A 27,912-nucleotide genomic window follows, 5' to 3' on the forward strand; every position below is an offset into this window, starting at 1 on the left:
AGTGGCTGCAAGGATTAAGTTCAAAACCCTCTGCATTGTACACAAGGCCTTCTGGGGTCTGGGGTCGCAGTACCTTCAACTCTCTCTCTCCCTAAATATCTTCCTTCTCGAGCTCTTCGCTCATCTGCCTCCAACTCCCTCAGGGTCAGTCGCTTCTCCAAGCAACGAGTTGGTGGCAGATCACTCTCTTCGGCAGGGGCCTCTCTCTGGAACAGCCTTCCTGCCTTCCTGAAACTCGAGGAGAACCATCTCCAGTTCTGGAAACACCTCAAAACGTTTCTCTTTGCTTCTTCTTTCTCCCCTCCCCTGCTGAATTCCTGACTGTAACTGCACTGGTTACCTGGCCACCTTTTCTGATATCTGGCCTAGGCCCCGTCAATTGCCCACCTGCACTGCCTCCCTGGCAACCCCTGCACTTGGGGACCGTTTTCTGTATCCCTTCAGTCCCCCTACCAGCACTTATGTCTGCACTTCCTTGCACTTGCCACTAGCTGGCTGTTTTATTTGTCTTATTTATCTTATTTATTCCGCTTTCCTATGTACTGCACTTTCCCCTCTCCCTTCCCCCTTGCACTTCTCCTTTCCCCCCTTCCCATGCACTTGCGCGATCTGAATGACACCTGGCCTAGTAGGATTGTTGTCTGTCCTCCCTCTGTTCCCCCCCTTGCCACATCGCGCCTTGAAACACTTGCGTATAGGCGCGTTATAAACGCCATATCATATCGTAGAGTGATATTGGCGACAGCAGCACTACCGGCACCATTATCACTCTACCGCCAGGGCCGTAATGAGGCCCATTGTCTCTAAATTGCACGGGGATATTGTATTGCAGATGATGGTGCTAAAAATCTCAATTGTGGCTTTTATTTTTTCAATGTGTATTCCATGCGAACGCACGTCAACCACGTACTAAAAAAAACAACATCAAACCAGTAATAAACAGACATGACAGGTGGAACATGTCCCAGAGTGGACTTTGGTACCACTTGCAGTGTTGCCTCGTGCAGTTTAGCATTGCTGGAGTGAAAAACTGCAGACATGCTATTACTGTGCAGTTCATGGGACACGGCTCCAGTGAGATATTATTCACTGGAATAGCTTAAACTAAGACGCTAATAGTGATATAACAAATAACCCTTCAAAGTCCACTAGACTTCAGTGTGTGGCAGCCTTCCAATGAAGAGTAGTAAGTAGTAATACATCTTTATTTCAGTCTTAAAATCATAAAAGTAGCACATTACACTACACACACATACATTATATATAGTAAAAACACAATAAAACCATAAAAACATTTTAGGTTATAAAACATTCATTACTATTCAGACATTCTAAAACCATAAGGACAGGACTGCTCGCAACCTTAAAAAATAGTCCTGGCAAAACTGGTCTCCAATATCTACGTCTAAGCATGAAAGTGTTTTGGCAGATCAACATGAAGTGCAGTGCATTCTCTACGGCAGTCTTACACATCGGCACATAGCAGACACTTGGGTCTTCCATGAATAAGAGACACTGACGACCACCGATGTCCGTAGTCTGAAGCAAAAATTGAAGGATCTTTCATAGGCCCGGCTGATTAGATCGATGTAGGCTGTAACTTGTTCAGACAATCTATAGTTGATGTAGTCGGACCTGCGGACAATTTCAAGGCATCACATATTCGACCATTTCTTAGCTAGTTGTTAATAGACTGATTAACAGACTTCTTTCCTACTACCTGGCAAATAGCCGGTTCATCCCATAAATGGCCCAGATTTATGTCAAATATACCATATTTTTTACATGGATAGACAATTTCGAACTTAAAGGATAGTTCCGGGACTTTTTTTTTATTGTCCCTACGGGTCGGCCATGTGTTTGTAAGCATAAATCGGTAGATCGTAGGAAACTTTCCTATGGACCTTACCCGACTTTTCGCCCATTATCGCACTCGAAATCAGCCTCCATTTTGTGATAATCCTATCATTCCGCCGCATCGACCTGGCTCACCTGCCTTTGCGGCACTAAATCAAATCCCCCGCCCCTGAAACAGACTTTATCAAAACATTCATATTCCCCGCCTCTATCCGTGACGTGACTGTGCTGCGTAGGCAAACGCGCCCAGGCGTCTTCTACGCGACTCCACACAGACCCCGGAAATCAACACAGATCAGCTCACAATACAGCGCACCACAATTCGGAATATGAAACTGTACTTTGAAATCAAACCGCAAGATTGTAAATGTGGTAAAGTACATTTATTTGACATCAAATGTTTAGAGAATATTCAGCGATTTGCATTTTTATTTGCTCATGTTCCAAAAAGTTCGTATTGAGGAACGCGATGGTCCTTTGCTGTACACAGGGTCTTAGAGCATCTCACAATACAGCACCACAATTCGGAATGTGAAACCGTGGTTTAAAAGCAAACGGCAAGATTGTAAATGTGGTAAAGTACATTTATTTGACATCAAATGTTTAGAGAATATTCAGCGATTTGCATTTTTATTTGCTCATGTTCCAAAAAGTTCGTATTGAGGAACGCGATGGTCCTTTGCTGTACACAGGGTCTTAGAGCATCTCACAATACAGCACCACAATTCGGAATGTGAAACCGTGGTTTAAAAGCAAACGGCAAGATTGTACATTTGGCAAAGTACGTTTATTGGACATCAAATGTTTAGAGAATATTCAGCGATTTGCATTTTTCTTTGCTCTCGATCCAAATTAGTTCGTCTTGAGGGAAGCGATGTTCGTGTGCAGTACACAGGGTGTTGGTTTACGATAAAAATAAGCTCTTCTGTCGCACTGATAATCGCTTGGCTGTTCCAACAACGAGGCACTAGGCCACCACAACGGTAGGTATGTTGCATCTAACCGTTAGTACCGCGTAAGGGCATACTTGTACTTGGCGATCGTCCCATAAAATGGTCAGGGTGGTAACGTTGTTCACGCGGAGAAGCAACTGGCGGCTGTAGAAGCCGTCCGCCGGTGTCTGGTACTCGTGACACAGACAGTAGTGAATGATGTACCTAAAAACATAAAAAATGAAATTAGTCTCACCATCAGATCCTTATTAAAATTATTCATTTCATAGCGAGGACAGCGCTACTGGGTGTACACAAGTGTTTAAAGGCGTGGCGAGGCATGGAGGGGGGGGAGTGGAGTACAAGGTAAGTAGCATAAAATAATAAATAAATAGGGCCAGCTGGTGGCAAGTGCAAGGTAAGTGCAGAACAAGTGCTGGGAAGGGGGGGCTGTAGGATACTGAGACAGTCCCCCAGTGCAGGGGTTGACAGGGAGGCAGTGCAGGTGGAGAGTGGAAGGGCCCAGGACCGAGGTCGCAGACAGTGGACCAGTTGTAGCAGGGGAGAGGGAGAGAGAAAGCAGAAGCAAAGAGGAAGGTTTTGAGGTGCTTCAGTAAAAGAAGATGGTTCTCCTCCAGATAGTGCGCGGTAGAAAACACTATGCCACATAGAACGAACAAGTACAACTGAACCCGTCTTTAAAGCCACTGTATAGTAATGAAATTGCGGTATAAACTCATCAAAAGTTACTTACATTATATTTGCATTTTCCATTGTGTCTCTGTGTAGGGCAGACCCGAAACACCACTCCTTCTTTGCCGACGTTACTTCTTCTAATGAACGTGGCTCATCGTTTCGTTTCTGAAATTTTATTCATTATCTTTTCTTAGTCTTTCAGGATGGTCCCGGCCTGTCAAGGTCAAATCACAATAGAACCTTATATTGGGTCGTGGGCCTTTCCGCCACCCGAGCAAAACATCAAAGCAGCTGACCTTCACTTTGAGCGAGCACACATTTCTAGTTAGCTCCAGTTAGTGTAAGGGCATCTTGTCTGCGTGCCTTTTTTTTTATTGTCCCTATGGGTCGGCCATGTGTTTGTAATACGGAAACATTCTATAATTTTTGTAAAAATGATTTATATTACTGTTTGGTTTAATTGCAATGGGCCTGCAACATGAGGAGACTCGAGAGAACAGACAATCGAATTACAATCATTTAAACCGTGATGTGTATTTCTCAATGAGCTCTGCTTTAGGTGGACATGGAACAGAGGCAATGTTGGGTGGCAATGCAGTTGTCCCCTGCATAGGTTCGTTCACCACTCCATGTATGTGCCTATCGAGGACATCTACGATAAGTCTCTCAATAAACTCATATTGCATATCCTCAAACACTGGTTTGATCACCCATTGTTTACTTCTTTTAGTGAAGGCCTTATTGTAGCGAAGCGTCCCTAAAGTTCCGGTCGTCCTACTTTGTTGACGGCCAACATTATGGTTATGTGCCAAGACCGCTAGAAGAGTCCGATTTATCATGCCTTCCATGCCAAAATGCAATCTTTTGGGCCTGTACTTTAGGCACATATTGTGGAACACCTCCAAATCTCCTGTGTGGCAGAATTCCGTGAGTCCCCTCAAATCTCTTGTTATAGTTTTATCAAATACAATCTTTTCAATGGCCTTGTGAGTGGGTGATGAAGGAATCAACCACTTCTTCTTCCGTGCCTCCTCTGTGGACAAATGGCCATGTTCACATTTGTGGAAATGCTCATTTGTCGACCATTGATGTACGTTGCTACAGTGCAACATTACTGACCGCCATTTTTCCAGTAGAATTTCCAACGACCCTTCACATGTTTTTGAGCTCCACCAAAGATGGTTGCTGATTGACTTGGACCACTGTGAAATACCTTGCATATCTTTTTTTTTTCCTGCAGCCGACAATTTTTTATTGATTGTTTTTGCAAGATGCCATACGTCAAATTGGTGATTTATATTTTTGTACTGTTCTCTCATTGTCTTGGCAATTGAAACGTGTCTGTCCGTGGCTATCAGGTCGATCACCATTCCCCGCGATTGTAGTTCTTGCAATGATGCTACAAAGCCAACTTTCTCCATGGCCACTGAGGATGTACTTTGTGACACCTGCACGACCACCGAACTCACAATTTTCTTACTTTCCATGTCCTGAAAGTGGTAGGTGCAGTACTTGGCTGAAAATCCTGGACTGTCGCATTGTCCATCACCGGCTAGCCTGAAGCGTTTGCCCGCGAATGTACTTTCCATTGACATTTTTTCCATTCTCCAAGCTTCGCTGATGGCTGGAAATAGATAATCGGTTTGGTATTTGTAGAACTGACTTTTCGCAATGAAATGGATTCCCACAAACTGAAAGAAATACTGTAACTTTTTAAAACTTGAACCACTAAAAAGTGCGGCCGCTGCACAAAGTAGATTGCCTGCTGGCAGTTGCCCCAGCATGGGTTGTGCAGACCATGCGAACGGATGATATTGTGTACAGGTGGCATGTATTTTAAGGTTAGTGCCTCGAATTGCACGAGTCACATTAATCAATGGCTCCCCACATACTTCCCCACCAACCCAATGCCCACATTTCATCATCATAATAATATCCATCAAACAGCTATCGAATACAATGAATTTGGCCTCTTTCCTTATACTGTCACTCTGCATCCCAGCTGGTTCGGCCTGTAACGTTGAGGACATGTCACTCGCATGAAAGGTACAATCTCTGATATCGTCTTCCGCTATGCTGAGTGATATTGATGGTGTTTCATTGTCGTCCACTTCATTCTCTTCCATTGCAACATCTGTTCCTTGTCCGGAGATGGGAGAAAAAAACAATGTCTTCAACTTTCGCGTGCTCTTATTTTTTGCGGGTGTGGATTCTGTGAATTGATCTACGACTGCATCCAAACTACCAGGAGGACATTCACTATCAATGGCTGGTGGTGGTATAGCTCCGTTGTCAATCACTTCATATTCTTCCCATTGGCACGATGCATCTCCAGTCTCAAGTCCCTGCCAAAAGGTTTGACAAGCAACATCTCTCGTTCGCTTCACTGTCTGTGTAGATCTAGTTCTTACACCCACTCGCAACTAGAGGACAGATTAGAAAAGGGATGTTCAGTTTAAACACAACTTACAGTATTGAACTATTGACAGTGAAAGACAACATAATATAGTGAACAGGACACTAACCTTCTTTTGCTTTCTTTTCTTTGAAACTTTCTTTCCTCGAACTTCAACATCTGGACGCTGTTGCTCCGACTCGTGTGTGCATGTCTCCACTTCCTCTCGCGCTGCAACGACTATACTTTCATGATAAGCACATCCATCACTCACTGAGGCTCCATCGACTCGCTGAAACATAGAACTTTCATTAGTATGTATAATAATATTGAAAACACAAAATGTACTTGGGGACCAATACCCATACGTACATCTCAATAGCAAAACACGAATGAACGCATTGTGTAGAACATTCAAACGACAATAGTTCACGCATTGTTGATCTAGTTAGATTGAACTGTCAAGATCCATACCTCGGGCTCCGCATAGACTTCCATTGATGATATTATTGAAGATGACGCTTCAGCAACTCCCTGAAACACAGTAATTGCATTAGTATGGTTTTCTATTTTGTTAAAAAGAACATAAACTTTGTGCAGGCGTCAACAGCTCATCTAAATAGACCTGCACAATCTTTGATCAGTTGTCTAAAATAAATAATGGATATCTAAATATGATTCGATTTGCTCCATCGTTGGAAGTGTCACCACCCAGAGATCTGCATCAACTACTAGGGGTGATGTTCTTGTTGAAGAAGCTCCGTCAGCTCCCTGAAACATAGTACTTGCGTTAATAAAGAAGGAAGTATAGCGGATGTAATCACGTCATTTGATCTCGCTTGATCGATCTGTCAGTATCCATACCTCGAAATGCATAAGAACATCAAGGGACGCTGTAACTGCGGTGCACACTTCTGCAAGCTGTTGCGCCGACCCGTAACTGCACGCTCCCCCTTCTTCTTGGACTAATGCTCCATCGACTCCCTGAAACATAGGACTTTCATTAGTAATGAACACAATATTGAAAAAAGAAGACACATACGAGGGCGACGACAGAAGGACATATCAATGGCTAAAAACGAAAGAAACATTGTGTGTAACAATCACGCTACAAGAATGCAAGATCTGATGATCTCCATCGATGGAACTGTCCTGAAACGTACCTCGAGCATCTGAGTGACATCTACGGTTGTCGTCAATGCGTTGGACTCCTCAGCATCTCCCTGAAAGACAGTACTTGCATTATTTTGGATAACAATAATTATAACTGAAAACAAAGACTAGAGGACGAGTACTGTGGTGTACCATTAGGTAAAATAATTACACGATCAATTAAAACTATTGATTTACATGCCTAAAACAAGTCAGTGTCAGAATAGCTAAGTAAGATTACCCGATAGGCGCTTGAAGTGGCTGATGACTGCAATAACGACACGGATGGAGAATCTTCAGCCTTCATATTGAGTGGATACATAAATGGGGAAATTATTGTTAGCTAATGCTACACACTACCGCAATGCCGAGAGATAAATACGTAAACTTGACTCACCAGTGGAGGGATGTGGACGAATAGAGTGGGAATAGCGGTTGAGAGCAATTTTCGCCTCGCTCGCGGTGTTTTCGTCCTTATTAGCAATGATGTGGAGTACATGTCTGGGCTAAAGTGCCTGCTGCAGATGCGGTATCGATCACCCCTCTTGTCCGCAAAGACTTCTAGGACTCTACTTTCTATCTCAGAGGCTGGATATCCGCAATATCGGACCCATTCTCTTATCTGATCTATTGTCTTAGGGAAAACATGCATTATAGTACCTTCAGATTTGTTATGGGTCTTCGAAGGGCAACCGCCAATGGAACAGGCAGGCATTATGGAAAGTTCTGAAAAGTAAAGATCAACAATTCTCTATGAATACCAATGTGTTAAAACATTAAATGACACATAAAAGGTTCAATGCAAGGTCCGTTTTGGTTCTTGGAACTATACATGTTATTCACATGCGGATAAGTATTTCAATAACTTTCAAAAAATAGAAAAAGTAATTTGACTAAACTCAGAACATGTGACTAGTTCCTTGCATGTACTGTCGTGAACGAAAAGAAAACATGGATGCAATTTGATGACTACTAGCAAATAGATATAAATTAAAAAATTGGACGCAAAATGATTATGGTACATGGACTTACCTTGACGAACAAACAGTTAGATGCAGGGATCAGAGTAGTTTCTTGTCGTAGAACAGGGAGCAGTTCACAGGTTGCAAACTGACGAGTTTGCTCAAAGTGGTCACGGAAGTTCACAGAGACGAAGAGCAGATAACCAGCACCTTCACGGGTTGACTAGCAAAGCGCAAAGAAGTTCTCATTAGAAATATGAAGTGGGTTATAAAGAATTCGAAACAGGGGTGTGTTTGTGAATGAATGACGTGTATATGTCGTGGCATTATGCGGTCTGCAGGGGGCCGTCCAGCGTGAGGGGGGATGCTTGGCAGGAGACACGGGGTCTGGAGGTAGACATGGGAACAACAACCCATGCTCTATAGACCACTTTGAAGTGTACATGGTCTTTGGCACCTCTTGGCCTTTATCGCTCCCTGACAGCTCCACTTGCCAGCACAAGTACCCCGGTGCGAACTGCCTTTGATAGGGCGGGGGGGTGGATCGGGGCGGTGGTCGTGCAGACAAGACACAGGAAGACTCGTGAATGGAGACACACTTATGTGGATTGCAGGGGGCCGTCCAGCGTGAGGGGGGATGCTTGGCAGGAGACACGGGGTCTGGAGGTAGACATGGGAACAACAACCCATGCTCTATAGACCACTTTGAAGTGTACATGGTCTTTGGCACCTCTTGGCCTTTATCGCTCCCTGACAGCTCCACTTGCCAGCACAAGTACCCCGGTGCGAACTGCCTTTGATAGGGCGGGGGGGTGGATCGGGGCGGTGGTCGTGCAGACAAGACACAGGAAGACTCGTGAATGGAGACACACTTATGTGGATTGCAGGGGGCCGTCCAGCGTGAGGGGGGATGCTTGGCAGGAGACACGGGGTCTGGAGGTAGACATGGGAACAACAACCCATGCTCTATAGACCACTTTGAAGTGTACATGGTCTTTGGCACCTCTTGGCCTTTATCGCTCCCTGACAGCTCCACTTGCCAGCACAAGTACCCCGGTGCGAACTGCCTTTGATAGGGCGGGGGGGTGGATCGGGGCGGTGGTCGTGCAGACAAGACCCGTTTGCCGCAGGGCCTCACCAAGGAGAGGCCATCTAACTGAATGTAAGAGGATGGCTGCAGGATCTACTACATGGAATGCAGGGGGGTGAGTTTATAAATACCTCACCCTCCCAGGAGAATATACACTAGATTCATTTAAAAAATCAAAACAACCATTGTTAAAATATATGTTGGGCTTTATTTTAGATTTTAATTAAACATAAATAATAAACATTACACATTGTAAAGTTGAGGTTGCAGCACATCGAGGGAAAATCCGCGGTATTGTCCACTGTCACTGGGGAAATGTTGTCTAATGGCAAGTACCGCACAGGCAGGTATTACTCTCCGAACGCGGTGTCCGAGCCTCCCGTGAAGCCACCAAGTGAAGCAACGATAGGCCACCAGCCTGTACCACCTGTGAAAAAAAAAGATGCAAACTGTATTAAACTGACCAAACTTTCTTATCAATGTCGATTCAGGTAACACATGTCATTTTTCTTAGAAAAAAATTATATCTAGAAAATGCACTATATGGAACAAATTTACATGCGTTCGAATGATATGTAAATGTAATTTTATATGTGGGAGACGACCATGAAATAGTGGTGGCATCACTGACATCACAAACAGAGTATACTTACTCGTTACTCGGATTACGCGGACGAACAGTGCCGCGAAGTTCGTGCATAAGCACCATCATCATCCTCAACACGGTCCGTGAGAGGCAGGCTTCCCTGAACTCTGGCAGCTCGGTGATGCATTGCGGACTTTGCTCGCCTTCCTGCAGACTTTGCTCGCTTTCCGAAATGTAGGCCAAGCACCCGGAATTTTCACGGCAGCAGCAGTTCTCCTCCTCAGTTGGCATTAGCTCGCACCGATTGCACGTGCACCAGGTGGAGACGACGTCCATGCGACATGGTCCAGGCTCTTCATCCGTTGACTGGTCCTCCCAACTGCCGTCCGAATCCCCATCGTTTTCGCGTGCTTGACTTTCCAGTAGTTCTTCCTCGGTGTACTCGGGCTCGTACATATACGGCATTATTGTGGCCATTGTGCGGTAAAGATAGTAAAATAATTTACAGAGATGGTACAGGTGTTCACACGGGCTACAAGCGGCGAAGGTAGCTGACCAGAGCACTGAAACGAGTCACAGAATACTCAAAGTAACACAGAGAGAGGAATGGAATCGAAAATCTGCTGCTGTGTGTTGTGAAACGGTCTGTTTATACTTATTGGGGAAAGAGGCGTCCTGCCATTTCCATGGCAACACGTCAATAGCTGAGGCGCAGCGATTGTTGACACGAGACGTGCTTGAAATGGGCAGTACGCGTCTGCTGATGTCAGGCTCAGGGGCGGGGGATTTGATTTAGTGCCGCAAAGGCAGGTGAGCCAGGTCGATGCGGCGGAATGATAGGATTATCACAAAATGGAGGCTGATTTCGAGTGCGATAATGGGCGAAAAGTCGGGTAAGGTCCATAGGAAAGTTTCCTACGATCTACCGATTTATGCTTACAAACACATGGCCGACCCGTAGGGACAATAAAAAAAAAGTCCCGGAACTATCCTTTAAGTCTCCCTTCAGACTCAAAGAGTGTGACAAAGCGTCACAATAAGGTTTTCGACCTTCCTGGCTCCACAATCTCATCCAGTATCTTACTGGGTCATACTTCGCTTTGGTCGTCACAGGGAGAATACCTAAATCAAGATATGTTAATGAAACCAGAGTTGCTTTAGGTAATAGTAGTACCTGTCTTTAAAAAATGTTCCCTCACAGGATTGTATTTTAGATAAATCCATATTTAACTCGGGAGGATAGCTCAAGAGCAACATGCTCGCGTTGGAAGCAAGACAACACAGAGCAACACAGGTTTGATCCCTGGGTCCATGCTTAGAAACCTCTGGGAATTAAGCGCATTATAAATAACATATCATCATATCACCCCATACTTACGAGCCATGAAAAGCTTCTTGGGCTGACTGTTTATGACATAAATTGAGAGCAGGCGAAACTGCAAGACTACCATGTCACACAAAAAAATAATTGATTGCTCCATTGTATTTGTTCATACTAATACTAGATTTCTCTATTTGGGGCACCCAGCTCCCAAATTCCTGAAACCTAATTGCCAAATAAACAAAATGATTCACTTGTTCAAGAGAGAAACATCACCCACTCATACTGCACCACACTTAGACAAACAGGACCTGAAAACCATAATCTTGGATTTCTAAACCTTCTTTCTACATTTAAGCCGGGATGTTCAGAGAGCCTTTTTTAATCCTGAGGGTTTTGTGGATAATATTGCCGCATAATCGGCATAAAAGAGGGCCAGGTACTTTACTGAGCCCATCTTTGGCCAGTTCTGGCACTCCTTTAATAAAGTGTTGATAATTTCCTGGATGAAGATGTTAAAAAATCAGGGGTGCCAGGACGCATCCCTCTCTCACACCCCTAGGTACACTGAATGATTAAGCACGCTCACCCCCAAACCAAATCGAATGTTTGCTTCGTTTTGGGAGTATAATAAAAATATAATTGAAATCAGCTCCAGGGTACTTTACAAGCTTCAAGGCTACAACAAAGTGTGGTCCTCAAGACTGAGTCAAATGCTGTCTTGTGATCTAGAAAGTCAACCTACAATTTCGTCTTGAGTAGGGTTACATATTTTTCAATTAAAAGTAATAACAAAAAAACATTGTTCTCCAGTTTTGCCTGAATCCCACATGGTGTCTACTTATAACATGATGTGATATGATGGTTTATTTATATGGCGCCTATACACAATGTGTTTCAAAGTGCTTCAAGGCAAGGGAGTGAACAAGGGAAAATACAATGACATTCTTACCCGCCATGAATAGTAAGGATGTGAAATTAACTATCGTACTAAGCCTGACGACATTTCAGATAGTGCAAGAGCTAAATCATTTATTAGAAAGGGAGGGGGAGAGTGGGAAGGAAATGGAAACAGACAGGCAACTACGATACAACTACCATACTAGGCCTGAGAACATTTCTGGTAGAGCCGGAGAAAAACAAAAGGTGAAGGAGAAGGGTGTTGAAAGGGAGGGGAGGAGAAAAACAAGCAACTATTGTACTGGGTCTGATGACATTTCAGATAGTGCTGGGGGGTCAATTAAGGGGAGGGGGGAGAAGACAGACGAGGTTTCTATCATACTAGGTCCAAGGACAATTCTGATAGAGTAAGTGCATAGAAGAAAGTAAGGGGAGGAGGGGAGGAGATAGGAAAAGGGAGAAAGGGAGAGGAGGAGAGAATAGAGAGTAAGCAGTCAAAAAGAGTGCAGAAGCAAGAGAGGAGAGCAAATACAATTGCAGAAGTCAGTAGTAACAAATGATGTTTCACGCCAGAATACAAGATGAAGATGGAAACAGCATGATTCAGGGGCACCATGAGTACAAGATGCAAAGCAAGTCTAGCATGAGAGTTGAGAAAGGGTGACGCGCTGTGAATCTATGAAGTCCATGAAAGGGAAATCAGCATTGGCCACAAGACGGTGATGGTGAACCCAGATGTATCAGGACAGACTCCTGCAGAAGTAGGCTGTAGGGAGGGGGACATGGTAGAAGAATCAAACAAAACAGGCAACACGACTATAATCAGACTAAGGGCATCATTACATGGTAGGCGGAGAACCATGACGCTATTAGCGCCATGGTTCATGCCGGTAAAATACCGGCGCCGCCTTCGTGGAAAGGGGAATTACCGCCCCATTCCAAGGTTGGCGGGGCGGTAATTCCCCCATCCACCATTGCCCTTCCCCATTCCCATTTTTGCCCCATAGGGCATAATGGGAATGGGGAAGGCGCTAATTACGGCACCGCAAATTGCGGTACCGTAATTAGCTCCCTGGGTCAAAAAGCAGGCGTTAAATTCCCCAACCCGCAAAGGGACCTTGTAGTAAGGCGGTAAGGATTTACCGGTACCGGTAAAATACCAGTACCGGTAAACCCTTACCGCCTACCGTGTAATGAGGCCCTAAGACTGTAAATGGCATGGGATAACCTTAGCAAATATTTTCCCAGCCCCATCAAAAAGTGAGATGGGGCGATAATTTCAAGGTAAATCTCTTCAACCCTTTTTATATAAAGGGATAATCTCTGCCTGGAGCCATGGATGGGGGATTTAGCCAGTTGAGAGGATAGCATTAAAAACTGTACAAAGTATCGGGACCAATGAAGAAGAAATATAGAGCTTGAAGGTTTGTCCAGTGGAGTATTTGGGGGAAGCAACACAACAGCCTAGTCAATAATGAACACATTCCCATTGTGGCCTCACTGGCTTGCACTCAGATTTCCATGTCAGTTCAGAGCATGGATTCCAGAATAATTCCTTTGCCCTTGCTTGACCCGAGCAAATTAAAATTAAAATTGCTTTTACTGAACATCCCCTAGAGATGAACCTCCTTGACACCTAGGTCCACACCCCCTCCTAATCTGAAACTGGGTGATCTGCTCCCTCCTGTTTCCTCCCCTGGTTGGTTGTAGAACCCTTGCTGCCAAATTGATCTCAATCCCACCCCCGATTGTTTGCTACCCTCACCCTGTGATCTGCGTCCCTCGCACTGCACTTCATCCTATGAATTTTCAAGTGATCCGTTGCTTCCTGAAGCTAGGTCTGTGCTCAATAACTATGATACTACTACTACCAATAATAATAATAACAATAATATTAATAATAATAACATTAATAATAATCATAATAATAACAAAAATAATATTAATAATAGTAACTACTGCCATCCTAAAAATCACAGAGGTGTGGACAAATGGTAATTTAGAAGGAGCAACACAAGATTGCTTAATGTTGGCTATGTCAGTAGCACGCACAATAATCGGAATCGTCTCTAAGCGCTTGCATGATAGGTGTTAATATTGCCCAACTGGAAGGTACTCTTTTTGTCAGACTCAGATGGATGAGATGCTTTGTATGGACAGAAGGCAGACTATTGGCATATGTGGTGGGAATGCAGGCAGGGCGATACAAGCCTATTGGGACGAGGTACTCAGTTGGATTAAAGAGTTAGATGAAGAGGAGAGGGAGAAACAGCCATTTATTTAGTTTAATCGAAACAGAAGAGGCAATCACTAAAGTACCCAAAATGATACAGGGATTATTGATGGCCGCAAGGGCCTGCCTCACGACGGTTTGGAAAAGGGCAACTCTCCCCACCAAGACTGAATGGATAGGCATCTCCCGAAATATTTTCAGAATGGACAACCTGACCGCTGCCCTCCATGGGGACCGTACCTCTGTTGATTATTAATGGTAGGAATTTCGTGCCAAATATATTGTATGAAAGCATGTGTGCGCAATATGTCAAAACATAACAGACATTCAGTTGACCAGTTGACAATGCTTGCAGAGAATCATAATGTGCTAATGTGTACCTCTGCTTATCGTTATGGCTTCATCAAAGACTCCGCTGTGAAATAATGGAACTATTTACGCCTCACTATTAGTCATATGGGACGGGGAGGGGGGCCGGGAATTGGGGATGAATGTTATTAGAAATATTATTGAGTAAGTCGTGTATCCTATGGTTGATAACATGTATCATGAGCAATGCCATTTCATTCTTCATACCATGCTTGATTGGAAATGTTTGTGTTAAAATGATGAAGCCTCCACCTGTAAAACCAATAAAACTAAAACATTTAAAAGAAAAAACAGTTTTCTTTAGTGTTTTGGGTGCACATTGAAAAAACCAGTGTGACAAAGAAATATGTTTCTGGGGATGCGTAACTTATTTGAAATGATGTCAGGTACAAATGAATGAGCAGTGTTTATCCAGGTTTCATTTTATTAGAAAAAAATATAAATTCATGAAAAAATGTGTCAATATTTTTAATAGTCAAGCCAGTTAGCGAGTCATAACATGATTTGCTGAATGTTGACATGCTGACGCTTTATAAAAACAAAGTTTTTATTGTAATACAGTCCAAACCAAATGAATGACTAAAGGGCCAGAAATCGTGTCACTGAGTCTGCTTTTGTGTTATGTAGGCATGCAGCCGGTCATGTACTCGGTGAAGGAGGCGCTCCAAGGCCGAGCACACTGGGTCCGGTTGGGATATGACATCTGTTATTACAAGTAAGTGCATCATTACCATTCCTAGAGCTCCATTCATCCTCTTCTCTGTGAGTACTGTTTATGATATATGATTGGTTATTTATAACGCGCTTAAAACCCAGAGGTTTCTGAGGGTGGACCGGGGGATCGAACCTGTGTTGCTCCGTGTGGTCTTGCTTGCAATGCGAGTCCGTTGCACCTGAGCTATCCTCCCAAGACCAACAGAGTTAATCTTTAGCTGACGAAGGGATGCCTCTTTTCCAGATCACAAATTACTTTGTCACAAGTTGGAGTAGCGACTATGCAGTTTGACGCATCCGTTCCCCCAATTACATTTTTGTTTGGGGGGATGTTTGGGGGCACCGAGGTTGGGAAAGGAGAGTTGCTATTTAGTAGTGTCCATTTTATGGGACCGGAATAAATATTGTACTCTTATGATACTGATAAACAGTGCTTAATTTGTGGGGGTGTTTGCCAGGGCTCAGCCCTGGCACTTATTTTTGTGCCCCGGCACGTATTGTCTCAGACTCACTTTAATCATGAAACAGTGATTGTTAGTGCATCCATCAAACACACTGAGCAGGTGCGAGTTGTAGTGTAACCCCAAATATGACAACACTGTGGGGAGCAGCTATAGGTGTCGGCAGGAGTTGCAGGGATATGCCCACCCGCAGTGTCTCAGGAGCGCTAGAAAATATTTGGGCCCTGGCCTTACTTCTTTACAAATCACGCACTGCTAATAAATACCACTCCGATTATCTTTCGTGCGATGAAAAAAGACTAATTGGTTGAAATGTGCCGAGAGTATGCACCATCTAATGGGAAGGAAAGGAGTGCATGTGCTGTCATCTTAAAATTGGTGGAGCCAAATGTTTTGAACACAAGGAATCCTTCTCATGAATGGGGTGCATAAAACATACCGGGCCCATTGTTCTTTCTTTTTAGACCTGCAATGATGAAATCCCAATTTCATTCATTCATTAATATTTTATTACGACATAAGTCATAAAAGGTCATCATAAAACAGTGTACATTTGACGTCACATAAGCATCATGAAAGGGTTAATCCATCATACATACATCTACAACACTGATCCGAGTAATTCGGTTTTTTAAATAAGTTTCAGTGCTAAGAAAATCATAAGCAGTAATTAGTTAAAAACCACACTAACGTAGCATGCAGGTTTTGCAATTCTTAATACCATTGTTAAATACTGTTGTAGTGACCACGACACTTGTGGGCCAGTAACTAGCTTAACATAAAACACGGGAGATCTACACTCTCTAAAACACTGTATATTTGAGGACTGCTAAAATAGTTCCCTTTCTTATACCCTTGAGTTTGGAACAGTACACAATAAAAAGGAAGCACTGACTCTTCTATATCCCGCCAAAAGGGACACAACAAGGTAAAATCATATTTGCCACTCCAGAGGGCCAGGGTACTCAACTTGTATCTAGCCTGCATCACCAGTATCCGGGAAACGTATGTCTCCCATGTGGCAAAGCCTGACATTGCATAATGTGCCTGTGACAAACTGACTTCTGCTCTGCAGGACTACAAGGATGAATAGAGGCAAAAACGCCCAGGCATCCCTTACACTTCTACAAACCAAGAGCCAACACCATCATGCGAGTACAACTAAGAGATATACCTTCTTTGCCTTTTGGGGTTACTAGGGCCATGTGATGGGTATACTGTCAAGAGGGGTGTGAGTGCGGTTCAGTAGAGACCCAAACAGCAATGTATAACAGTCCAAAATTAAGGAATGTCCAATCAAAGTTCTATGAAAATATATATCCTTTAATAAAATGCACCAGGTACAATAATAGCCAACTAGAAAAACATTACACATAGCCCTTCCCTGAGGAAATCACACAAAATAAGCAAAACTAGCAAGATGCAGCACTCTGAGTGATGTTTCAGGGGTGTAAGGGATTTCCATCTGGAGTGCATGTGAGTGAGTGAGACCCCATCCCTTGTGTCCCCTAGCACCTCTTTCTTCCTATTTGTCTTTCTTTGCTTTTATATCGTATTCTTTCAGAGCTCATGCGCTAGCTATCCCCCTCCCCTGCCCACTTCCTTGTGGGTCCGGTTTTCCTCCCCATAGCCCTCCCCCTCCCACATCGGCCACCCACTTCGCTACTGTGAGTGTTGCTCCATTCTACAGGCCCTCCCGGCACCCTATTCCCATCTGGAGTGCTGGTGAGTGAGACTTCTTTCCTTGTGTCTCGGTCCCTCTCTTTCTTCCTATTTTTCTTTCTTTGCTTTCCTATACATTTTTTACGCACTCCTGCGCTTGATGCTCCCCTCCCCTGCCCGCTTTCTTGTGGGTTCCTTTTTTCTTCCCATAGCCTCCACCTCCCCCATTAGCCGCCCACATCGGTACCGTGAGTGTTGCTCCATTCAGCAGGCCCTACCTGCACCCCATTTCTATCTGGAGCGCAGGTGAGTGAGACCTCTTTCCTTGTGTCCCCATCCCCCTCGTTCTTCCTATTTGTATTTCTTTGCTTTTCTATCATATTTTGTCAGTGCTCCTGTGCTCAGTCTCCCCACCCCTGACCGTTTCCTTGTGGGTCCGATTTTCCTCCCCATAATCCTCCCCTTCCCCCATTGGCTGCTCTCCTCGTTATTGCGAGTGTTTCCCCATTCCGCAGGCCCTCTATGCACCCCATTTCCATCTGGAGTGCTTCTGAGTGAGACCCCTTTCTTTGTGTCCCCTCCCCATCGTTCTTCCTATTTGTCTTTCTTTGTTTTTGCATCAAGATTTTTTGTCCTCTCCTGTGCTCGATCGCCTCCTCGCCTGCCCACTTCCTTGGGGGTCAATTTTTCCTCTTCATAGCCCTCCCCCATTCGCCACACACCTCGCTACTGTGAGTGTTGTTCCATTCTGCAGGCCCTCCCTGCACCCACCTCCATCTGGAGTGCAGGTGAGTGAGACCCCTTTACTTGTGTCTCCCATCCCCCTCTTTCTTCCTATTTGTCTTGCTTTTCTTTTCTATCATAGTTTTTCTGCGCTCCTGTGCTAGATCTCCCCCTCACCTGCCTGCTTCCTTGTGGGTCTGTTTTTCCTCCCATACCCCTCCCCATTGCATGATCCAAATGTTTCAAGACCTAGCAGGATCGTTATTGTTTTTATTTTTTTCTCCCTCATCCCCCTCCATTCTCTTGATGAACCTTGAAATACCTTGTGATGTATAGGTGCATTATAAATACCCAACAAAAATATAAATAAATATAATCACAATGATCTTTAAAAGGATATGTTCTTGGGTGCAAAAGGGATAAAACTTGACCTAACCAACCTCTAGGGTAAAGGAACAGAACAGGGGATAGGTTAGCAGTCAACTTAATTGTAATCGTAAAATGGAATTGGAATTATTTATTTGTAAAGCACTTCTACACAAGTGAAGTGCTTCAAAAAGCTACAAGGCGGGAGGGAACAAACGAATACAGTTGTCGTTCTTAGGCCTTGAAGTTCCAAATGATCTAACAAAAATAACTAGCATACTGGGCCAGAGGCATTTCTACTAGTGCAAGTGCATGACAGGAAGGAATTAGAAAAGGGGATGGGGGAGAGGGAAAAGATCATATAATCAATAAACATCCGTACTATGCCTAGTGGCATGTCAGATAGTACACGTACATGACAAAGAGCGGGGAGAGAAGAGGGAGAGGGAAAAGCACTTACAGAACAATAAACTACCATACTAGGCCTGTAACTTTTGGCAGTTCTTGCTGGTCCCTCAGTGCTGAATGAAATCTCTTGAAGCTGTGCGAGCAATTTGAAGATTGAGAGAGTGCAAAAGACAGCATCAGACTGTCCTGGTGGTTCAAATGAGCCGAACGGTTCTTAAAAAAGGCAACACGCTGTTTAATGTCCTAAATAATAGGATTCTGGCTGTCGTGGCTCTTAGGGTATTGTGAGTTCCAATCCAATGGCTGAGGGACAAGATGAGTCATTTTCCTGTGCTCCCAAATATGATGGAGGCTGGCACACAACCTCTGGAGGAGTCCTTTAAAACGGTGATGTCCAGAGTACCACGGTAGCTGGCAGAGAGGCAGGTCTTGCTCCAGCAGCAGGCAACTCCTCAGGTGCTGTGAGATCCACTCCAAGAACTCAGGGACAAGATGGGCCTTTGTTCTCTGGGTCCCAAATATGAGGGAGGCTGGCACACAACTGCAGGGGTGGTACTGCCACGACTGACAGAGAGACAGGTCTTGTTCCAGCAGCAGGTTCACCACCAAGGGTCCGTGGGGATGAATGTTATGTTATGTTATGTTATGTTATGTTATGTTATGTTATGTTATGTTATGTTATGTTAGCGGTAGTTGTATAGCGCACCGTCACCAACGGAATTGGTCCCGAGGCGCTCTAGCGGATCTGTAAACAGGAAGGGTGGGTAGGGTTAGTCGGGAAGAGGGGAGAAGGAGAGTGGGAGAAGTGGTGTGCTGTTGGCAGCTTGAACTCGGTATACACCGAGTGCTGGGCTTTGGTACTAGTAACGGATCGGGCGAAGGCCTCGAGTGCTGTTGGTGAAGTTTATGTGTTGTTGGTGTCGTGTGGTAAAGGGCTTGCGGATTGCTGGGAGAGAGATGGTTGTGTGGTTTTGTGTGGGTTTAAGTATGCAGAAGATTGAGGGTTGGGTTAGTGGGATCAGTATCCTGATTTAGGTACATATGGTTCCATTAGAGTTGTATACCTGTTGGTTGGGATGAATAGGCAACAGAGCCGGCCTTGGAACACCTGCCTTCACTTCACGACTGGAGGATTCTGGAAAGGACTTCTCTTTAAGAATGAAATCTTCTTTAAGGGTGGAAGTCCAAAAGATGATTTCAAAAAGTGGCGGAAGACCCCTTCTTTTAAATGTAAAAGTCCACAGGTGATTGGACTAAATCTAGGCTGCCTTGGTGGTCCAATACCTGTTCTGAAACATCACTAAATGGGTCTATGCTTTGCATGATATATTCTCATGGCCACATTGATGGATTAATTGCCAATAAAGGTACTCATAATTTAAACTGCTCTGTAGGACTGTGACCTAGCCAGACTTTATTTGGCAATGTGTGCCTTACTGCACCAGTTATCTGACCATAGGATCACTAGGCAGGCGAAATACTTTGCACACACCAGCTTTAACTCATTCCAGCAAAAGCAGTGTGAACAGAATATCTTAGCCCTACCGCCAAAACCTTTGATTTAGTGCTATTAATTTCAAAATTCCACTTTTTCATGTCAGAAAAATACCTATTGACTAATGTCTCTAGGTCACCGGCCATTCTTGCGAGCAGGACAGCGTCATCCACATTGTCTGCATAGCGAAGGGGATGACCAACTCACCTGAGATGTGTGCATTTTTGAAGCCTTCAGGTCAGCATCCAGGGTGTTTGTGAAGAGGTTGAAAAAGGGATGCATCAGGGGGGGTGTCCGACCACCCCATGTTCAACCTACAGCTACCCCTGTTGCACCCCTTGGAACATTATAGAATGGTGTGCATTCTCATCAGAGATTAAATCAGACTGAAGCCTCTATATTTATATTATCCTTATGAATTTGCAGGGATGTTATTAGTTTTCACTCACTCTGCTAACCTTGAATGGACGAGTCATCCAAATATCATACTGGTGGAGTCTAGAAGTGATCTTGGTCAATAACGTTTTGAAATGGTAGAGATCTTCCTTCTTTAACAACCATATTATCAACCCCTTGGACCAGCTCAACTGTATGTCACTTTTCTTTAAATGTGGTATAATATTTAACTTGCATATTTTTAACATGGTGGATTGTTTTGGAGATCTGAGTCTGAGATTTGAATCTTTGTATATGTTGCACGCCTTAATAAATATCAATATTTTCAAACACGGCATTATTAGAAGTGAACTCTGGCATATGCACCAGCGGTTTCGTTGTGCATGGTTCATAAGCATAAGATCATCCTTCTTTATGCTGTTACGTGGTTCATAACCAGAGAATGGGTGGCGATGAGGAAGGGACATTAAACTTGAAAAAGGGAGCAGTCGTGGGAGCTGGGTTTGATCCTCTCAACTAGTGTGCTGCTTTATTCAAATGTAAGCTATTATGTTCAAAGGCCTTGCATGAAAATACGTTGTGTGATTGAATTAAGTGTATTTTAAACTGATTTGTTAGATTTGTAAAACAAGATCTGAAAAGAAAAGAGCAGTGGTTGAATTTCGTTTTTTCATAAATAAAGAAGTTTGTCAAAGAGATTTTGCTTTGTGAATTGCAGTAAGCATATGTTGTAGTGAGATTACTAGATGTCATCTAGTGACACACACTTGCAGTCTAATGTTGGAATACAGTATTTATGCAATTCAAGAAATAGATATCCACCAACTGATGTACCATGCTGTGCTTAACCGTGTAAGTGCTAAATATGTGAGTCGCACATCCTTAACTTTCTATGTGGAATGTTCAGTATGTAACAGTTTGCATCTTTAGCTCATTCATTCATTCATTCATTCATTCATTCATTCATTCATTCATTCATTCATGCATTCATTCGTGCATTCATTCATTCATTCATTCATTCATTCATTCATGCATGCATTCATTCATTCAGTCATTCGGGCATTCATTCATTCATTCATTCATTCATTCATTCAGTTGTTCAATCATCCAGCACACAAGAGGTAATTCATCTAGCACCTCAGAGATTAACTTTATATGAACCTGTATATGCATTGTAATAAAAGGGAATGGTAGTGGAGAGGTTTGAACACTCGCCTTTAAGGAAAGGATCTGCCTTGGGAGCTGGGTTTGATCCTCACTGACAGTGCTCCATTTCTTTTCTACTTTTTGTCATATGTCTGTTGTGCATTCCTTAAATATATTCAACATGCAACACAATTTGACAGTTGCAACCAAGGAAATAACAAATTGATATTTATATTTATAAGAACTGAACTTTAACCAGCGTGATCATAAAGATTCACACTTGTGGTAGGGTCACTGCTGCCCCGCTGGAAATTCAAAGATACATTTATGAATGCAACGTTGGCAGAAGCAGACTGCGCCTGCCAAGTGACTCCAATTGCAAGAGAGACATTCCTTTGTAAGGACTACTAGAGACTGTAGAGGGATATTGATGTGGGACGGAAAGGCACCCCCAAGATCAGCAGGGACATTAACGGAGGCTGCTGCTCAAGACTTATCCACGCTAGAAATGTAAACACAAGTCGCACTTGGGTCTCATCCACTAAGTGGTTGAGATAATGAAAGGTGAAGCAAGAGTTACAGGTATTGAAGGAAGCTCTCCTACTCTAGCTCACACTGCTCACAACACTAAATAAGAAATAGACTGTTTCATAATGGAGGACCTCTCTTTTTAAAAACAATGACAAAACACTCACCAAATGCGTTATGTTAAAAATAGCTCCTTTCATGTAAATCCAGCCATGACTTGTTGGTTCATGACTTAAAATGCAATTGAGAAGGCAGATAGACAGACAGAAACTTTGGGGCATCAACCAGTAAACAAATAAGTGCATTACATTCTGATTTAAGAAGGGGGTCAGTGCTGTAAGGAATTGTCATTTTGCACAGCATCATTCAGGCCTCTTCTCACTCCCTAACAAGGACAGACACAGCTGCCTATAATTTAAATGCATCAACAGATTAAGCTTTACAAACACCCACAGGTTCATAATTAACAGCCCATGGTATTCATAACAACCACAACAAACAGTGATGAAGCGCAAATGTGGGCACAAAGGACTGCTGAAAACTCACAATTAAGGTTACCATAGGCAAACCGTTGGAATATATACAATACAGCACTACTTTGCTCAACGCATGGGATCCCAATAAATTCATTTGGACATGTTGCTAGTGTAAATGGAAAGCATCTGTTTAAAGTGCCGTAATACCATGCTGTGGCCTCAACATATTGAAACAAATGCGAAGATAATAAACCACAGAAGCAGCTGCGCCATTCAGATGCCAAGTAAGTGCTTATAAACTCAGCACGTTGAAATGGAAATCTTATTTTCTATGGCGCTGTATTACAGAGATAGATTTCTACAGTACTATTCCGCTTTGCACCCCTACACACAGAACAGGAAGCCACTTTGCAGCTTGACTAAAACACACTTTTCGCTTTCAATCTACAATATTCTGAACAGATTCATTGAGTTGTACGAAAGAAAAGAACACAGCATTGATTGCATCTTCATTTTTCATAACCAAAGGGGTTTGATAAATGATAAATGATAAATGAGACATTGCTCCGGGTGACACAGTAAGCATATGTAGTAATACGTTTACCCACTTTGCCGGTATCACTCTCCTGCAGTCCTATCCCAGAGTACAAAGTTGACTGCAATAAACTGAAGAGTCCCAGCACTACAAGTCCAATATACATTTAGGGCCCGATTCATGGGATTATTTGCACAGAAAATAGGGAACCTTTGCACCAAACTGCATGCTTAATCACGTTCGTCAATTGATGTAATCGAATGCGCCGGATTTCCCCTGGACTTCTGTGGATTTTGCGGCAGCCAGGCGCACCCCTGCGAGCAGCTGAAAGCCTTGCATGAGACTCCACCATGCAGAGCGTGGGCGTGGCTTGCGCAGAGGGCGGACAAGAGTGGGAGAACTAACCTCAAAATGAGTGGTGACCTTTTTTTTATCCTTTTGAACTTTATCATGTATTTATTGTTACAACTCGTGGAATGCCCAATGTTAGTTACATCAGCTCAATATGTGTTGTTATAATACCAAAAGTAAGAAAAGGAGCAATTGTGCATGAAAGTACATAGATATATATTTCGATACATTGCCTATCCCAATGTATCCTTATTTGTAACATTTCATAACAGATTCTCATTGCATGTTACATGAAAAAAGCATTTCTTTATGCACATTAAATATACTGAAACATAACTCATACAAGCTGTACAACACAACAAACGTAAACGGGGGAGGGTAAAGGCAAAGTGATATAGGTATGAGACAATTATTACAAAAGGGTTTAGATTTAGTATCATGGACTTTAGGTGGGATATGATAAGATAAGTCATTTATAGCGTGCCTGTACATAAGTAATTCTGGGCGCGAAAAGACAAGGAAGGGAGGAAAAAGAGGGAGGAAAAAACAGCGATCTTACTAGGCCTTGCGTCATTCAGAACACTTAAGTGCGGGGGGATCAAAGGGGAGAAGTGCCAGGGGGGGAGGGGAACAGGAGAGTGCAAAGTAACTAGTAAGTGCAGCCGGGGGCGGGTGGCTCATAAGTGCAGAGAATCAGGGGACTGTAGGGTTACAGATACAGTCCCTTAAGTGGATGGGAGGCCCTAAGGCAGTGCAAGGGCAACCGGTCGTGCAGGAGCCTGGTCCCGTAAATTCATTGGGTGGCCAGGTCACCAGTGTGCGCAGCAGACAGGGGCATCGGCTAGGGAGAGCTAGAGAGAAAGCAGAAGCAAAAAGGAAGGTCTTGAGTTGCTTCCGGAACCTTAGGTGGTCCTGCTCAAGTTTGAGAGAGGCAGGGAGGCTGTTCCAAAGGGAGGCCCCAGCCAAAGACAGAGATCTACCCCCCACTCTCTTCATGGAGAAGCATCTGACCCACAGAGAGTTGGATGTGGATGAGCGCAGGGATCGAGAAAGAAGATACGTAGGAAGAGATAGTTGGATGTAGTGTGGTCCCCGGCCCCAGAAAGCTTTGTGGACAATGTAGAGGGTCTTGAACTTGATCCTCGCAGCCAAAGGGAGCCAGTGGAGAGGTTTGAGGGCTGGAAAGATACGATCCCTGGGCTTGAGGCCAAGGAAAAGTCTCACAGTTCTGTTCTGGATAAGTTGTGAAGGGTGAACAGTAGAGACAGGCAGATTTAGAAAGAGGCTTTTGCAGTAGTCCAACCTAGAGAGGACCAGGGCTCGCGAGACAGTGAGAATACCTCTGAGGAGGTGCAGCAGATAATGTCACTTCTTAGAGACGTCAGAGATGTTAGGAGAGAAGGAGACGGTGGAGTTAAAGCTGACCGTAAGGTTCTTAACCTCACTGGAAGGAACAGATAGATGGCCCCGGGTGGCTGGCCAGAGAGAGAGCTGCAAGGCGGGAGCAGGAGTCCCAATGAGGAGGATCTCAGTCTTACTGCAATGGAGGCAGAGATAGTAGGCCGCACATCATTCCTGATTTGCGGACAGACAGTCAGGTATGAGAGAAGGAGCAGTAGAGGCTGAGGGGAGCCTGAAGGAGATCTGGTTGTCATCCACATAACACTGAAAGTTAGATCTACCAGGTAGTGGTTGAAAAGCCAGGGATTGAGGTTACACCCCTGGGGAACACCACAAGTAGAGAGAGAGAGAGAGATAAGAGAGGAAAGCCACAAGTTGGACCTGGGAGGCTCGATCAATAAGAAAGAAGGTCAACCAGGCAAGGTCCTGAGCAGAGATACCGAGGTTGTCTCAGGGATAATTGGGCAGGATGGCGTGGTTGAAAGCAGAGGATAGATCAAGGATAATGGGGACCAAAGGAAGGTTAGAGCCAAGATTGGAGAGCAAGTCTTCACTGGTGTTCAGTAGAGCAGTTTTGCCGATTCCGATTCTCCCAAGAAGTCTCCCTATATTTCATTGAATGTGAACTGGCCTAGCAGCGCTCGGCCTAAAAGAGAAAATAGCCACAAGCTGCTTTCACAACAAGAAACATGTATCCAATGAGTGACAGGATAAGTTGTTTTCTGCTCAGGGCAGCCTTACACCCAAAAGAAAAGTGTGTTCAAATTGGTATATATGATGCATATTTTGCAGACTCTTTACTGTTAGGTGAGTATTGTGGCAAAGTAAAAACAAAACCGCTGTGCAATCTCTGCTCAAAATAGTTGCATTAACACAGACATATATGTATTAAATATAATAATCTATGCCCATTATGGTTAGAAAATGCTTGTGGATTTTATCCAACACAGCCAGTAACTATTGTTTAATTTATCCCCATAACTGTCCCATTTTGTTTTTATGAACCAGGGAGATTTACTCACTTAATAACCTGTTCATATACTGATTGAACAAATATTTTATTTATAGATAGCAACTGATTTATCATCTGAGCCAGAGAAATATATTTACAATATGCAAGCTGGATGCAAAGAAGACCACCCAAGATCATGCTGAGTGGCAAACATACATGGTTTTATGATTTGATAATGTATTATAATTATTAATGTTGTTATTATTATTATTATTATTATTATTAGTATTATTATTATTATTATTATTATTATATGTATTGAGCTATGTAGTGCTTTGCAAGTCATAGGGGGGAAGTACACAGTAATGGAAGCAGATTACAAGGAATCAATACAAAGCAGCAGGGAGCTGACAACAGGTGGTAGGCTGGGCAATTTGGCACCAAGGAATTTTCAAGTAACCAGCAGAGGAAAAAGGGGGAGAAGATTACCCAGTCTCAGGTTATGTGGAGAGTGAAGAGTGTGTAGACCTAGGCATTTAAGAGAAGCCAATCCTTAAATATGAGGGTCTTGAGCTCCCACAGGGATGTGGTTTCAGAGTCTGGGGAGTAGACAGAGAAGGCCTGTTTTGATGGTTCTTCCATTCTGCACTGGAGAAGTTAAGTCTGCACATGTCCTTGCTTCTTGCTACTGATTTATTGTGTGAGGGGTGTTTGTATGTGTGGGGGTGTGGGTGTGTGTGGGTAACGTGTGGGTGCATGCAATTCAACCATGTGTTTGGCGGCAGAGGGCTGTATCATGGAAGTTATTGATAGTGACAATGCTTTCTCATAGCATTCGTGTAACATCATCCAATTTGCTATTATGACTTTTTTTAATAGAATGTGGCTACAGAGACTATCAAGCCTAGATTGTATTTACAGCTTTGTAAACGTGTTTTACAGTGACCATAATGGCATACATTGTGGCCAGAAAATCAAAGTGCTTTAAACTAGGAATGATGGCATTTATTATGGAAGCAGCTTCTGTGAAGTGATTTGCACTGGAAATGCTGAGTATATTGTGGGCAAAGCTGCATGAGAAATGACTTACAGTGGCAATGCTGGCATATGCTGTGAAGTCAGGCATCATGGAAATGTTTTCAAATGCACCTGCCTACTCTTGGTGGCATATCATCTACTAGATTTGTTCATGCATTACCCTCGAGAACCAACTGTAAATTGTAGGAATTTCTAACTAATTTTTCTGAACAAATATGCTGTAAAAATCACCATTTCAACAGACTGGCCACACAAAATGTCGGCTGAAACATTTGGATGCGAGGGGCCAAGTAACATCACCCTTGTTTCTATACTAGGTGTAAGATGTAAGATTTGATTGACAACCTTAGATTGCTCACCTAGTGCAGTCTGCGTTACACAGCTACAGCAGCATGATCATCATAATCTTTGGGCATAAGTGGTGGCCCATGCAAGCTTGAGAGACTTTTAGGCACAAAATTCAATTATTCAAAGAGCTCCGATGTGGGTGTGGTCTCATCAGGGCTCCAAAGGGGGCTCATCATTATGTTATACGCTAAGGTGAAAGCGGGGATATCATTTTGAAGGCTGTAATTGACGTTCTCAAAGGCAGCAATGCTTGCCGTGTTGTCCAATCAAGAGAAGGTGCCATTGGCAGTGTCAAAAACCAAACAATACATAGTTTAGCAATGGATATTGTGCGTACTAGCCATCTGTGCCATGCATTGAACAGCAAAGGATTGTCTAAGAAATCACAAAGAGTTATCACCCATGGCTTTCTTTTGATG

The 27,912-nt window shown here is 43.6% G+C and overlaps 1 protein-coding gene across 1 annotated transcript in view; it reads left to right on the plus strand.

Moving 5' to 3' along the window:
- AGBL1 (AGBL carboxypeptidase 1) overlaps positions 1-27,912 on the plus strand; it is a 3,520,373-nt gene that overhangs the window by 1,208,201 nt on the left and 2,284,260 nt on the right. The window contains exon 15 of the mRNA XM_069624284.1: positions 15,121-15,208. Coding sequence (XP_069480385.1) covers positions 15,121-15,208 — 88 coding nt within the window. The remainder of the gene's footprint in view (positions 1-15,120; positions 15,209-27,912) is intronic.

The sequence above is a fragment of the Ambystoma mexicanum genome, chromosome 11 (genome assembly GCF_040938575.1).
Source record: "Ambystoma mexicanum isolate Mex_15411 chromosome 11, UKY_AmexF1_1, whole genome shotgun sequence".
In the NCBI taxonomy this organism is placed as follows: domain Eukaryota; kingdom Metazoa; phylum Chordata; class Amphibia; order Caudata; family Ambystomatidae; genus Ambystoma; species Ambystoma mexicanum.